A 12,326-nucleotide genomic window follows, 5' to 3' on the forward strand; every position below is an offset into this window, starting at 1 on the left:
TAATTCTTATGCTGAGTTTCTGAGCACTACCTTAGCCTGGCTTTCTCTTTCCTGTCAGTGCACTAATAGCGTATGATAGATGTGTTCTGTAACTCTCCATGGAGGACTTTGGAGTAGAAATTAGATGGATGGCAGCTGACAGCCTCTTTTCTGAGAGTGTGAGAGATAACTTCTTCAGGCTATAAATACACTTATCAGCACCTTTTCTTCCCTTCTGCGTTTTGTAGATATTATCACAAGAGAGCAGGTAATGGTCCTTCTGTGTTTTCCTCTGGTAAGAAAGGGAGCATGATGTATGCTGCTCTTCTACTTCACCTGCAAGTCAAAGGTGCCAGCTAAGGTCTCTCAGAAATAGTTCTGGCCTAGAACCTGGCAAAGCTTAAAGCTTTAGACCACTAGAGTGTAAGAACTACTCTTGCTGTTTGAAGACTACATATGATTACTAAGTTTATAGTTTGTTTTATACTTAATTTTTCCCTGGTGACTTGCAGCTCCCGAGTATAGATTTGCTTTTAATCCCTACTTATCCACTCTAGCATCTACATTAAAGCTTGAAAGCAAACAACCGGGCTTTGATTCTGCCTCTTCTTTTGCCTTGCTCCTGGTTTTCCAGCATTTGTTGATCAACAAGAGCCAGCCTGGCTGGTCTCCACTTGCCTTATTCTGCCATGCAACATTTTATAGTGCTGTGTCTCAGCAGGGAAGATCTGTTCCCAGCAGTTTCCCTGAGATTGCAAGAGTGCAGAGGAATGCCTTATCTATTACCTTCAGTGTGCAGAAAGCCACTGGAGCCTGACAAATGAGTAGGATAATGTCTTCAGAGCACCGTAGCTTCTGCATCTTTTCCTAAACTAACTGACAACAAACCTTCTGCAAATGTTCCACATACAAACAAAATCTGGTCAGCTCTCCTGAGGAGGTAAGGTGATTTTTTTTCCCTATTATGGTAACAGTTGGATGTGTCAGCTGCATGTTATGTAAGAGTTATGTCTGGTGTACTCTAGAAAAAAAAAGTGCTGGAGAATAGCTCCCTGGTTAGGATGCAACTTCTGTTTTACCTGTCTAAGGATGTATTAGTTTATATATGGCTGGCTAGTGTGTTTTCATAGCAGAAAAACATCCTTATGCTCAAACCAAAGCATGGATCCATTGTGGTGGCTTAATTAATCTGATATAGACGAAGTAGTACAACTTTGTAGCACAGGCTAGCCTGTAGTAGGAATCTGGAAGGTGGAAATCATGTCAGTTTTTGAAGCAGATGGCATACTACAAATCCCAGTCAACTCCAGGAAAGTTCCAGCTTTGCTTTCCTGTCAAAGGGAACCTCTTGTACATCTGTACATTGACCGACTGGACAGATGAGCGGAGTCCAATGGGATGGCATTTAACAAGCCTAAGTGTCAGGTGCTGCACTTTGGCCACGGCAACCCCATGCAGAGCTACAGGCTGGGTTCAGAGTGGCTGGGATCTGGGGGTGCTGATTGACAGCTGCCTAAACATGAGCCAGCAGTGTGCCCAGGTGGCCAAGAAGGCCAATAATATCCTGGCCTGCATTAGGAATAGTGTGGCCAGCAGGAGCAGGGAAGTCATTGTGCCCCTGTACTTTGCATTGGTTAGGCCACACCTTGAGTCCTGTGTCCAGATCTGGGCCCCTCAGTTTAAGAAGGACATTGAGACACTTGAACATGTCCAGAGAAGGGCAACGAGGCTGGTGAGAGCACAAGCCCTATGAGGAGAGACTGAGGGAGCTAGGATTGTTTAGCCTGGAGAAGAGGAGGCTCAGGGGTGACCTCATTGCCCTCTTACAGCTACCTGAAAGGTAGTTGTAGTCAGGAAGGGGTTGGTCTTTTCTCCCAGGCAACCAGCACCAGAACAAGGGGACACAGTCTCAAGCTGCGCCAGGGGAGGTTCAGACTCGAGGTGAGGAGGAAGTTCTTCACCGAGCGAGTCATTCGGCATTGGAACCGTTTGCCCAGGGAGGTGGTTGAGTCATCGACCCTGGAGGCGTTCAAGGGGAGATTGGACGTGGCACTTGGTGCCATGGTCTAGTCATGGGGTCTGTGTTGATAGGTTGGACTTGATGATCCTCGAGGTCCTTTCCAACCTAAGTGATACTGTGATACTGTGATACTGTGACACAGTCTCAAGCTGCGCCAGGGGAAGTTTAGGCTCGAGGTGAGGAGAAAGGTCTTCACCAAGTGAGTCATTGGTCATTGGAATGGGCTGCCTGGGGAGGTGGTGGAGTCATCATCCCTGGAGGTGTTCAAGAGGGGATTGGACGTGGCACTTGGTGCCATCCTCTAGTCATGAGGTCTGTGGTGACAGGTTGGACTCGATGATCCTTGAGGTCTCTTCCAATCTTAGCGATACTGTGATACTGTGATACTGTGATCTAGCATACAAATGGAACCACAGACTTTGAAGGAATGATACAGATATTGCCACTAGCTGCACGGGTTGCAACAGGGGATTTAATTGACTTTTGTTGCGTGAATGTGTGCATCCCTAAATGGAGAAGAGGAGATAGATGTTGCTAAACCAGAGGTGGAATACTGGAGTGACTGAATTTAGGAAGATTGGGAAAAGAGATTGTTGTGGTAAAAAAAATTAAAAGCAAAGCATACTAAAAGGAGTTGGATGACACTATTGTGAAATATACTCAGAATCCACGGAGAATAACTGAGCTGAAGACAGAAAGAAATTAAAGCCTTATAAATCTGAATATTTTATCATCTGGAATGAGTCTCTTGGCACATACTGTGGAGAAAAGGGAAATGAACACAAACACCATAGAAATGGGCCACATCAGACCTTGAATGTGCAATTTAGTGTGTTTTCACAAAAGCTGTTTCCAGGATGATTAAAACTGTTAAGATTTACAATATATATGGGGGGGGGGGGGGGGGAGGGAGAGGAAATGCTGGTGATGCAACATGAGTTTGTGGTACAGTGACAGGGCTGGTGGGGCTGGAATAGTAGCTTAACTTCTAATGCCTAGATGTGAACACTTGTGTGAATGAGGTGCAGTTCATACTCAGCTTCTCATTACCTAACCAGTAACACCTGATGTCTTTTAAAGAGAGACACCACGGGTTACACTAAGGAGACAGGGACAACAAATCCAGCCTGATGAAGGATTTTTGGGAAGCTGCAGACTCTTCTGCCCTGCAGGAAGGTGCTGTTCCTGCCAGTCCAGCCCTGTGGGCTCAGTGTGGTAAGAGATTGATTGAATTTTGGGTGCCACAGGATAGGAAAGACATTGAGGTCCTGGAACGTGTCCAGAGAAGGGCAACAAGGCTGTTGAGGAGTTTGGAGGGCATGACATACAGAAGAATGATTGAGGGAGCTGAGGTAGTTTAGTCTGGGGAAGAGAAGGCTGAGGGGAGATCATACTGCTCTCTACAACTCCCTGAAAGGAGGCTGTGGGGAAACTGGTGTTGGTTTCTTCTCCTGAGTAACCAGTGGCAGGATGAGATGAAATGGATTTAAGTTGTGCCAGAGGAGATTTAGATTGGACATTAGGGAAAATCTTCTTTACTGAGAGAGTGGTGGGGCATTGGAGCAGGCTGCCCAGGGAAGTGGTGGAGTTGCCATCCCTGGAGGTGTTCAAGAAGCTGTGGATGTGGCATTTCAGGATACAGTTTAGTGGTCGTGGTAGTCGGGTTACGGTTGGACTCCGTGATCTTCAAGGTTTTATCAACCTTAATGACCTATGAGTCTATGAATTCCCTTCCACCAAGAGGGGGGGAAGCCGCGGGTCTGAGCCTGCCCCTCGGCATCTCGAACCCCGCGGTGCCGCCTCTCCCTGCCTGGCTGCTGCCGCTGCCATTCCCTCGTTCTACCGCTGAGCGGCGGACCGGACCGGGCCGCGCCGCTCCGCCCGTTGCCAGAGCGACAGCGGTGCTGGGGGCTGCGGGCCGGGCCGGGGCGGGCCGAGCTGGGCCGGGGCGGGCCAGGCCTCGCCGCTGGGTTCCCGCCCCGCGGCCGCTGCAGCCGGCGGCTGGCTGGCACGTTGCCGTCCGCCGAGATGGTTCACCACTCGGGCTCCATCCAGTCCTTTCGGCAGCAAAAAGGTCAGTAGAAACCCCTCTGCCCTCTCAGCAGCCATGGGGGTGGCCCCGCCGCCGCCCGCTGTGCAAGTGCCGGGGAGGGAGAGGATGCGCATCGCTTTCAGCGGGCGCGGGTCCCCGCTGCGGTGTCCGTGCGAGTACCGCCCGGGGGTGCCAGGTGCGCCGTACGTGCGTGCCCACACACATGCCTGCCTGTGTCCGCATGTCGGCTGGCAGCTGGGTGCTGCTCCGCAGGCGGCTGGGTGCTCTCGGGTATTTCACCGCTTCTCAAGTCAAGAGGCTGCGGCGCACGGGGAGGACACTCAGCGGGGCGAGGCTGCGACCACCCCCCCGGGGCCGGGGGGATGCGGCCCCGTTTCCGCCTGCGTCCCTGGTCCCGGTCCCGCGGTGGTAAAGTTTCTCTCCCTGAGAAAGAAACGGTGCTGCTTTGTTGTTTCCAGTTGCGGTACAGGTGATTTCAGTGATGTCCACATGCTGGACAGGTCTTTCACTCTGGAGTGCGCTGCAGCTGTTTCTGGGTTCGATTCTGATCTCCATATGGGGCTGCGATCCCAGTCTAAATCTTGAGAAGCGGTAACAGCTTAAATGGTGCAGGGGCCTCTGGCGTTACAGGTGCACTTGGGTGCAATCCTTGGATCCGGTTGTTTGTCTGTTTGAGGCTTTTAGTTACTAAACAAAAGCTTTTGCTGGTCAACAAATGAAAAGGGAAATTTTCAGTTGTGGTTACCACCCCTATAAAGTCTCTTTTTTTTTGTATTCATGAGAGAAAAACGCAACGAATTTTTGTGTGTTTGGTGGATTGTTGTATTGTGGGGTCTTTTTGACCCACCCCCACCCCCTTGGTTCTGGAATTGATATTTTTACTCTACTTTATATATTTTTCTCTTTAATTCTACTTTGATGGGCAAAATGAAGCATTGAGAACATCCCTCTCTGCTCTTCTGATTGTCATGGTTGTTAACAAACTCTTTTATCTCTTTTCCCCCTTTCCCTTAGAGTACAGGGTGCCATAAATTATGCTTTAATATAGTATTCTTCATGCATAAAGCATGGATTCACTTATTGGATTTTGCCTCATTCCAGCTCTTCTCTTTCAATGGTTAGTGGAAAATAAATAATTCAGAGCACTTACTCCATTCTGGTAATTCCATAATAAATTTAGTGCCTTGCTGTGGAGGTTTTGCATTTGATGCCTGTCTTGTGTGCAGTAATGAGTGGTGCTGTTTCAGACTGTAAAGTATGTGGTTTAGCCAGGTTCAGAGGTAGTTAATTAGTATTAAAAAGAAGGTTTTTTTTTTTGCCATCATAGACATGCTTATAAAAGCATCAAGTGACTTGGAGCCACACTATTAATCCTTAGTTTTTCATAAGAAAATATTTCTTATATTACAGCAGTGATTAGCAGGCTCCAGAGTCCCTGTCAAGGCCCTACAGGAGCAGTTCAGCTGTAATTATCTTTAAACAAACAGCCAAAACCGGAATTCTTGATGTTCAAGTGCAGGGGTGAAATTTTGTTTGAAACAAAGCCACACCGTATGATTTATGAAGCTGTATGTTTGTGGTAATCATAAAGCATCACAAGAACCTAGTGGGTTTTGTCAGTTGATTGTTAAGTAGCTTCTTGTTCTCCCTGTTCCTGAAGAAATCTTGATTAAGGTGTCTTCCCAGTTGTGAGGCTGTGGAAAAGAGGATGCTCTCATGGAGCTCTGGAGCCTGTACAGCATTGACTAGTATGTACGTCGCTTTTCCGAGCATCTCCAGTGAAGTGTGATGTGTGCTAAATCCACCTGAATGAGTTCTTAACCTACAGCTTTGGGGGATGAGGGAGGACAGCATGAAGTCTTGGGCAAAAGGCTACAGACAGCCTAAGCAAACCTAAATCATAATCAAGAACTTATTATCTAATCAGGAGGTATTTAGAAGAAGCTGGGAATCTGGTCCTGTGGAGTTCATAGGCACTGATGTCTCAGCAGCAGTCTCATGTCATTTTGTGTAGGGTTTGTTTTTTTTTCAAACTTGGTATTATATCATTCTCCCACTTCAGTTACTGTTGTTTTTTAACCTAATGTAGCTGAGATTTTGGCTAACTGCACTGTTTGTTTTCTAGCTGCTCACAAAACAGTGCCCTAAATTCCCTTTTTTTTCCCACAGAATCTGTGGTAATCCTCGTGAAATGGCCAACTGCCCATCACAGCTGTGCCTTGTATGCTTCACTTGCATTAAGACCAAGCTTCATTTCTTTGGATGGGGGATTGAAAGGGCATTATTTTTATGTGGCTTCTCAATCATGTGGGAAAGGCATAAATCAACAAAGATAACAAAGGCTGAGAGAGCTGGGGTTGTTTAGCCTGGAGAAGAGGAGGCTCAGGGGAGACCTTATTGCTCTCCACAACTACCTGAAGGGAGGTTGTAGAGAGGTGGGGGCTGGTCGCTTCTCCCAGGCAGCCAGCACCAGAACAAGAGGACACAGTCTCAAGCTGTGCCAGGGGAGGTTTAAACTGGATGTTAGGAAGAAATTCTTCATAGAGAAAGTGATTGCCCATTGGAATTGGCTGCCCAGGGAGGTGGTGGAGTCACCCTCACTGGAGGTGTTTAGGAGGAGACTCGATGGGGTGCTTGGTTGCATGGTTTAGTTGATTAGATGGTGTTGGATTATAGGTTGGACGTGATGATCTTGAAGTTCTCTCCCAACCTGGTCTATTCTATTCAATTCTATTCTAGTCTAGTCTAATCAGTTCTTGAAAACAAATAGAAATTAATGTTAACTTTTTTTCCAGAAATAGAGCTTGCACCTACTTCCAGCTACCCTGGTGTCCAAGCTCCCTGCTTGAAGAGAGGGAACTCTTAAGATGGGAGATAGAATAGGCTAGAAAGCATTTTGTTTCCTTACCTCTTCTGAGCACTTTGTTCTAGCTAAGAAAACAGGCAGTGGTTTTGGTACCACTGTCTTTAGAAGGCTTGAAAGAATAGGACCAAGTTCTCCAGTCTCTTGGTTGTCCAGGAACCTTCAATGCTGAGGAGAAAAGAGGAGAAAAGCATTTTTATCCCATGGATTTGTCTCTAGTTAGAGTTTGAGGAGGGTTTTTCTAATTTCTTTTTCCCCTCTTGGCTGAGTGAGGAGGTGTTCACAGTATAATGTTCCACCATGGTTTTATCTTGCTCTTTGTTCATGTTGTGTAAGCAGAGTGAAATCCTCAGTGCTCAAAAAGCTGCAGCAGAGCTCAGTGTAGTGTTATAAAAAGACAGAGTTCTGAAAAACCAAATCACATTCTCTTCACCCCCACAATTTTTGATTTTCTGCTCGTGTCTGAAGGTATGCCTGACAAAAAGAGCATTGTCCTAGAGGTAGACTAATCTGTGTCTCTGCACAGTAGTGTGGTAGGTCTGTTGAGCCATCTGTGTAGTATTTTGTGACTATTTTTAACCTTTGCTTTGGCAGAAACTGCTTTTGCTGAAATTCCTTTTCTCTGTAATTTTCTCAAAGATGAACAAATAAATAAATAAATAAATAGTCCTTCCTACTTTTAACTCTGACAAAAGGTGATGCGACATATGGCCCCTGAAGGATGTCAGAGCAAAAGGAAGAACTGCTGCTAGCTTTCTAATTTTATCCCAAATATCCTTCTAGAAAAAAAAAGTAATCACATATTAATATACAATTTTGCTTAAAACTGCTAAGAAATAAATGCTTCTTGGAGAAGGAGAAATGAGAGTCAGCTAATATAGATAAGAACAAAGATTACCTTTGCAGAGAATTTGTAGCTTAATAATACCAGGGAAAGACAGGGTTTGGTCTTTGATCTCAATCATGAGTGAATAACAATCTTTTAAGTGCAGGGCATAGAAGTATACAGTAGCCCTATGGTAGGCTTTGTGCTTTCTGTAATGAGCATGGGACTGGAGCAAAGCAATTCCTTGTTTTATTAGGAAGCTCTGTTGAGGAAAAAAATACGCCCTTCAGAAGGAAAAGCAACCTAATTAGCAGGAGGCTCATCTTTTAACAGGTGCTGGATGGGGAATGGGTTTGAATGTTTCTGACCTGACAGAAGGTGAAACCTGGGTTTAAAGTGCAGGACAAGGCAATTAGAATGCCTACAACTTTAAACAGTTAAGAGTTTAGTCCAGATGCACAGACTGCAATTTCCTGCACACACTGCTATGTTCTTTTATTGACTGTTGTTCTTTTTAATACCCCTATCAAGCTTTTTAATGAAAGAGTTCAAGGCTAGGAAACAAAAAATATGTTTCTGCCTTAAAACCAAGCTGTTTTGTGCATGGCATATGAGTTTTAGGAACATGCACTGCAGATTAAAATCCAGGGGCTAACTTGTGGCGTGTAATTGGACAGGAGGGAGTTCAGTAACTTCAGTAATCATTGTGTCTTTGATGAGTGATGTAGCTTCTGAAATGGTATATCTTGCAATTGTGTGACTTCTGAATAAATCAAGAGTCTCCTTAAAAGACATATTCTTAGATCTTCACTTCTGATCAGTGCCAAATATTTTGTTTCGTTTTAGATATTATCTGAAGCTGTTGTGCGACTTAGATGGATGGTTGGGTTGAGAATCTCTAAAAAGCTACCACTGCTCTCCTTTCATATATTCATAGAATGGTTCAGGTTGAAAGGGACCTTGAAGATCATCTGGTTCCAACTAGACCTCCTGCTAGACCAGGCTTCTCAACGCCTCATCCAACCAGGCCATGAACACCTCCAGGGAGGTAGCATCCACAGCCTCCTTGGACAACCTGTTCCAGTGATTCCCCACCTCCACTGTGAAGCATTTCTTCCTCAACCCCAGCCTAAATCTCCCATCCTCAAATTTCAATCCATTCCCTCTTGTCCTATCACTGTGGTAAGAAGTCCCTTCCCAGTTTTCTTGTAGGCCCCCTTCAGGTACTGGAAGGCTGCTCTAAGGTCTTCCCAGAGCCGCCTCTTCTCCAGGCTGAACAGCCCCAACTCTCTCAGCTTGTCCCCATAGGGCAGATTCTGTAGCCCTCAGATCATCTTTGTGACCTTGCTCTGCACTGACTCCAGCAGGTCTATGTTCCTCTTATGCTGGGGTCACCTAATTGGAGGCAGTACTCCACTTGTTACTTCATTACCCTGGTATCCTTAAACTAAGCTTGGAGCTGCTGAGTGGACCACTGCAGTTGCAGAGCAACTTATTAGCTGCTGTTGTTTTACTTTGTTAAGATCTTAATGACCTGAATTCTTTATAAAACAACTTGTGAATTTAATTTGCATTTAAATTGTGAAGTTAAATGAGGATTCCTAAAGGTCACATTTTTTTATATGGCTCTAGAGTTTTCAGTATTCAGAAGCTTGGGCTTGTAATTAAGATTCTCCTGGCGAATTCTCTAAGGGCATTTGATACTTCAGTGGCACCAGTGGGCCTAGTAAACTTAATAATCCAAAGAGGCTGCTGAAGTTACAAGAAGATGCAATTCTGTCACACAAAAATTCATGAGAGATTGTGACTCTTCACTGTGGTTCTCCAGAGCAGAAAGGCTGTGTTCCCATCTCAGTGACAGTCAAGGAATTTTTAGGGCTCAGCTCTTTCGTTTGCATTCCAAGGAGAACTAACAAGTACAACAAATTCCAAAGCTGTCCTCATCTTGACTCTGAAATCAGAGAGTAATGGGGCTATTAATACACTCCCTTAAATGACACCCTGTTTGGATAGTGCCATTCGTGAAGCTCTTCCAGGGCACTGAAAAGCCAGGCCCAGTTTTTAATGAGCTTTACCTTGTTGTGTTTGCTCTTAGTTTTGTTGCCTGGTGCAGCTGCAGAATTTAAGATGCACTTCAGCTTTTTCAATCAAACACTTTGGAGGGGTGTTTTTTATTCCAGATTATGGTGCTGTGGGTTGTAAATTCAATAAAATACAGAGCTTCTTTGAAAATAATCATTAAATATGACATACTAAACCTTATATTATGCAGGTGCATGAGTGCTGTAGGAAAAAAGTCCTATTTTTTTTCTTCACTGAATGAATATTTTAAATGAGAAAGCTAAGGAAATCAGGAATTTTGGGTCTGTCACATAAATGCTAGTCAGCTACAGACAATGATGCTGTGCTAAGATTTCTGGTCATTAGCTTCCTACGTTCTGATTTAAGTATAACTTGATGTAGTATTATCTGTGGAAAAAAGTTCTACCTGTTCCAAAGCTTTTCAAAACTTCCTCAGTAAGGACCTGTTAAAATAGTCAAGCCCTGCCAATGTTGATTTTTCTTTCAAACTCTCATTTTAGAGTAGAATAGAATAGAATAGACCAGACCAGACCAGGTTGGAAGAGATCTTCAAGATCATCATGTCCAACCTATCATCCAACACCATGCAACCAAGCACCCTATCAAGTCTCCTCCTGAACACCTCCAGTGATGGTGACTCCACCACCTCCTTGGGCAGCCCATTCCAATGGGCAATCCCCTCTCTGTGTAGAATTTCTTCCTAACCTCCAGTCTGAACCTCCCCTGGTGCAGCCTGGGACTGTGTCCTCTTGTTCTGGTGCTGGTTGCCTGGGAGAAGAGACCAACCTCTGCCTGTCTACAACCTCCCTTCAGGTAGTTGTAGAGAGCAATGAGGTCACCCCTGAGTCTCCTCCAGGCTAAGCAACCCCATCACCCTCAATCTCTCCTCATAGGGCTTGTGTAAAGACTATGAGCCAGGCATTTTAGCATTTATATTTCATTTGGTAATCACCCCAAAAATGTGCAGCTCTGCCTTAATATTTTGTTTGGTTTATTCTGCTTTTTTTTTCCCTCATTTTTGAAATCTGCTAAATGAGGATGATTCATAGATTCATGGAATGGTTTGGGTTGGGAGGAACCTTGAAGATCATCCCCCCAGTTCTAACCCGCCCACATAAGCAGGGACACCTTCCGCTAGACCAGGTTGCTCAAAGCCTCATCCAACCTGGCCATGAATGATAAATGAAACCTCTCTGCCAATGTAAATTCTGTTGATTTTTCATAATGGTGGTTTCAATGTGCCAGTTTTTGTTGCAAAGTTGTGCAACATAATTAGCAGTAGTCGGCATATGTTATGATTAAGGGTATTTTACAGCTCCCACAATCACGAGAAATGGAAACATCATCTTAATTAACAGTACCAAGAGCCCTGTGTTCCAAGCAATGTAACTAGCTATACAGTACCAACTGGAAGAGTAGTGGTGCCTTTGTGTTATTATTCATCCAGTGGAAACTGAAGGAGAACCTAGCCATTCATATTTTAGATACACTGTGATAATAATAATAATTAACTATGCTAAATTCAGAAGCTTGCTGAGGAGCATGAACATCTCTTGTTTTCTGCTTGGGCCTGTTTAAGGTGAAGAGTATGTCTATGTTGTCTTGACTTAAATGTGCAATGAGGTTTACAGAGAGCAGCGTACTTGGGCTTAACCAGGTCATAAATCTTAAATTCTATTTACCCAGCTTGTTCTAGAATTAGTTCAGTTCTATATAACCTAAAGTATGTGTTACAGTGGATTACTTATTGGAGCCAAGTGTAGCCCAGACCTAAGCAACAGTGTACAGCAATATGTTTTAACAACTGAGCCTCAATGAATGCAAAGTCATCACTGTTTCCTTAGAATGAGATTCTGAGTCTGCCTCAATTTGGGCTCTCATCTGGCTTGTGAGGGCTTGAAGCCAGTGTGATTACTTAAGGGAGGAATTGTTCATTTGTCTGACTGGTGAGGTCACAGATTAATTTACAATCCATCTGACTCTTTTAAATGAGGCTTTGAAAAACCTCATCTCTCAGTTATCTTTTTGGGTCATCTCTAATGTAGAAACATCAGACAAGTAGTAATATTTGTCACGTAACTGATCTGATCTCCTGGGTCTTTAGAGGGGGGGAATAAAAGAAAACCTACCATGAAAGAATGGTGAATTGAATTTCATCTGCAACTCAGGAGAAGGAAGCATAGTTTGAAGAGGATCCTGTTTGAAGAGCATCTGCAAAAATTCCTTTTGAACAACAGATTGCCACTGTTCGTATGGGGTTTTGGTTTTTTTCTTTAGTAACAACATGGGACAAGAAGACACATGGGTTTCCTTGCATCTTGGCTGTGATTCTTACTGCATTTCTGTGTAGCTCGGGGAGGGTACACAAAGGAAACTGGAGCTCTCTCAAATCTGCATTTAAAAATTCATAAGTACATCACAGTTACTGAAGAGCTGTAGCTAGTCACGTATGCTTCAGATAGCTGCTGTGATGATGGCAAGCTCGGGCTTTAGAAAATGTTTG

The 12,326-nt window shown here is 44.5% G+C and overlaps 1 protein-coding gene across 3 annotated transcripts in view; it reads left to right on the forward strand.

Annotated features, from left to right (window-relative positions):
- ANO3 (anoctamin 3) overlaps positions 1 to 12,326 on the forward strand; it is a 204,606-nt gene that overhangs the window by 66,977 nt on the left and 125,303 nt on the right. The window contains exon 1 of one of the 3 annotated variants that reach the window (XM_068147817.1): positions 4,015 to 4,073. The exons of the other annotated variants lie outside the window; for them this stretch is intronic. Coding sequence (XP_068003918.1) covers positions 4,028 to 4,073 — 46 coding nt within the window. The 5' untranslated portion in view covers positions 4,015 to 4,027. Of the gene's footprint in view, positions 1 to 4,014; positions 4,074 to 12,326 lie in introns of those variants that run through there. 3 annotated transcript variants of the gene reach the window in all.

Source organism: Melanerpes formicivorus, unplaced genomic scaffold, assembly GCF_026170545.1.
Source record: "Melanerpes formicivorus ecotype bairdi unplaced genomic scaffold, bMelFor1.0.p_v2 SCAF_16, whole genome shotgun sequence".
In the NCBI taxonomy this organism is placed as follows: Eukaryota; Metazoa; Chordata; class Aves; order Piciformes; family Picidae; genus Melanerpes; species Melanerpes formicivorus.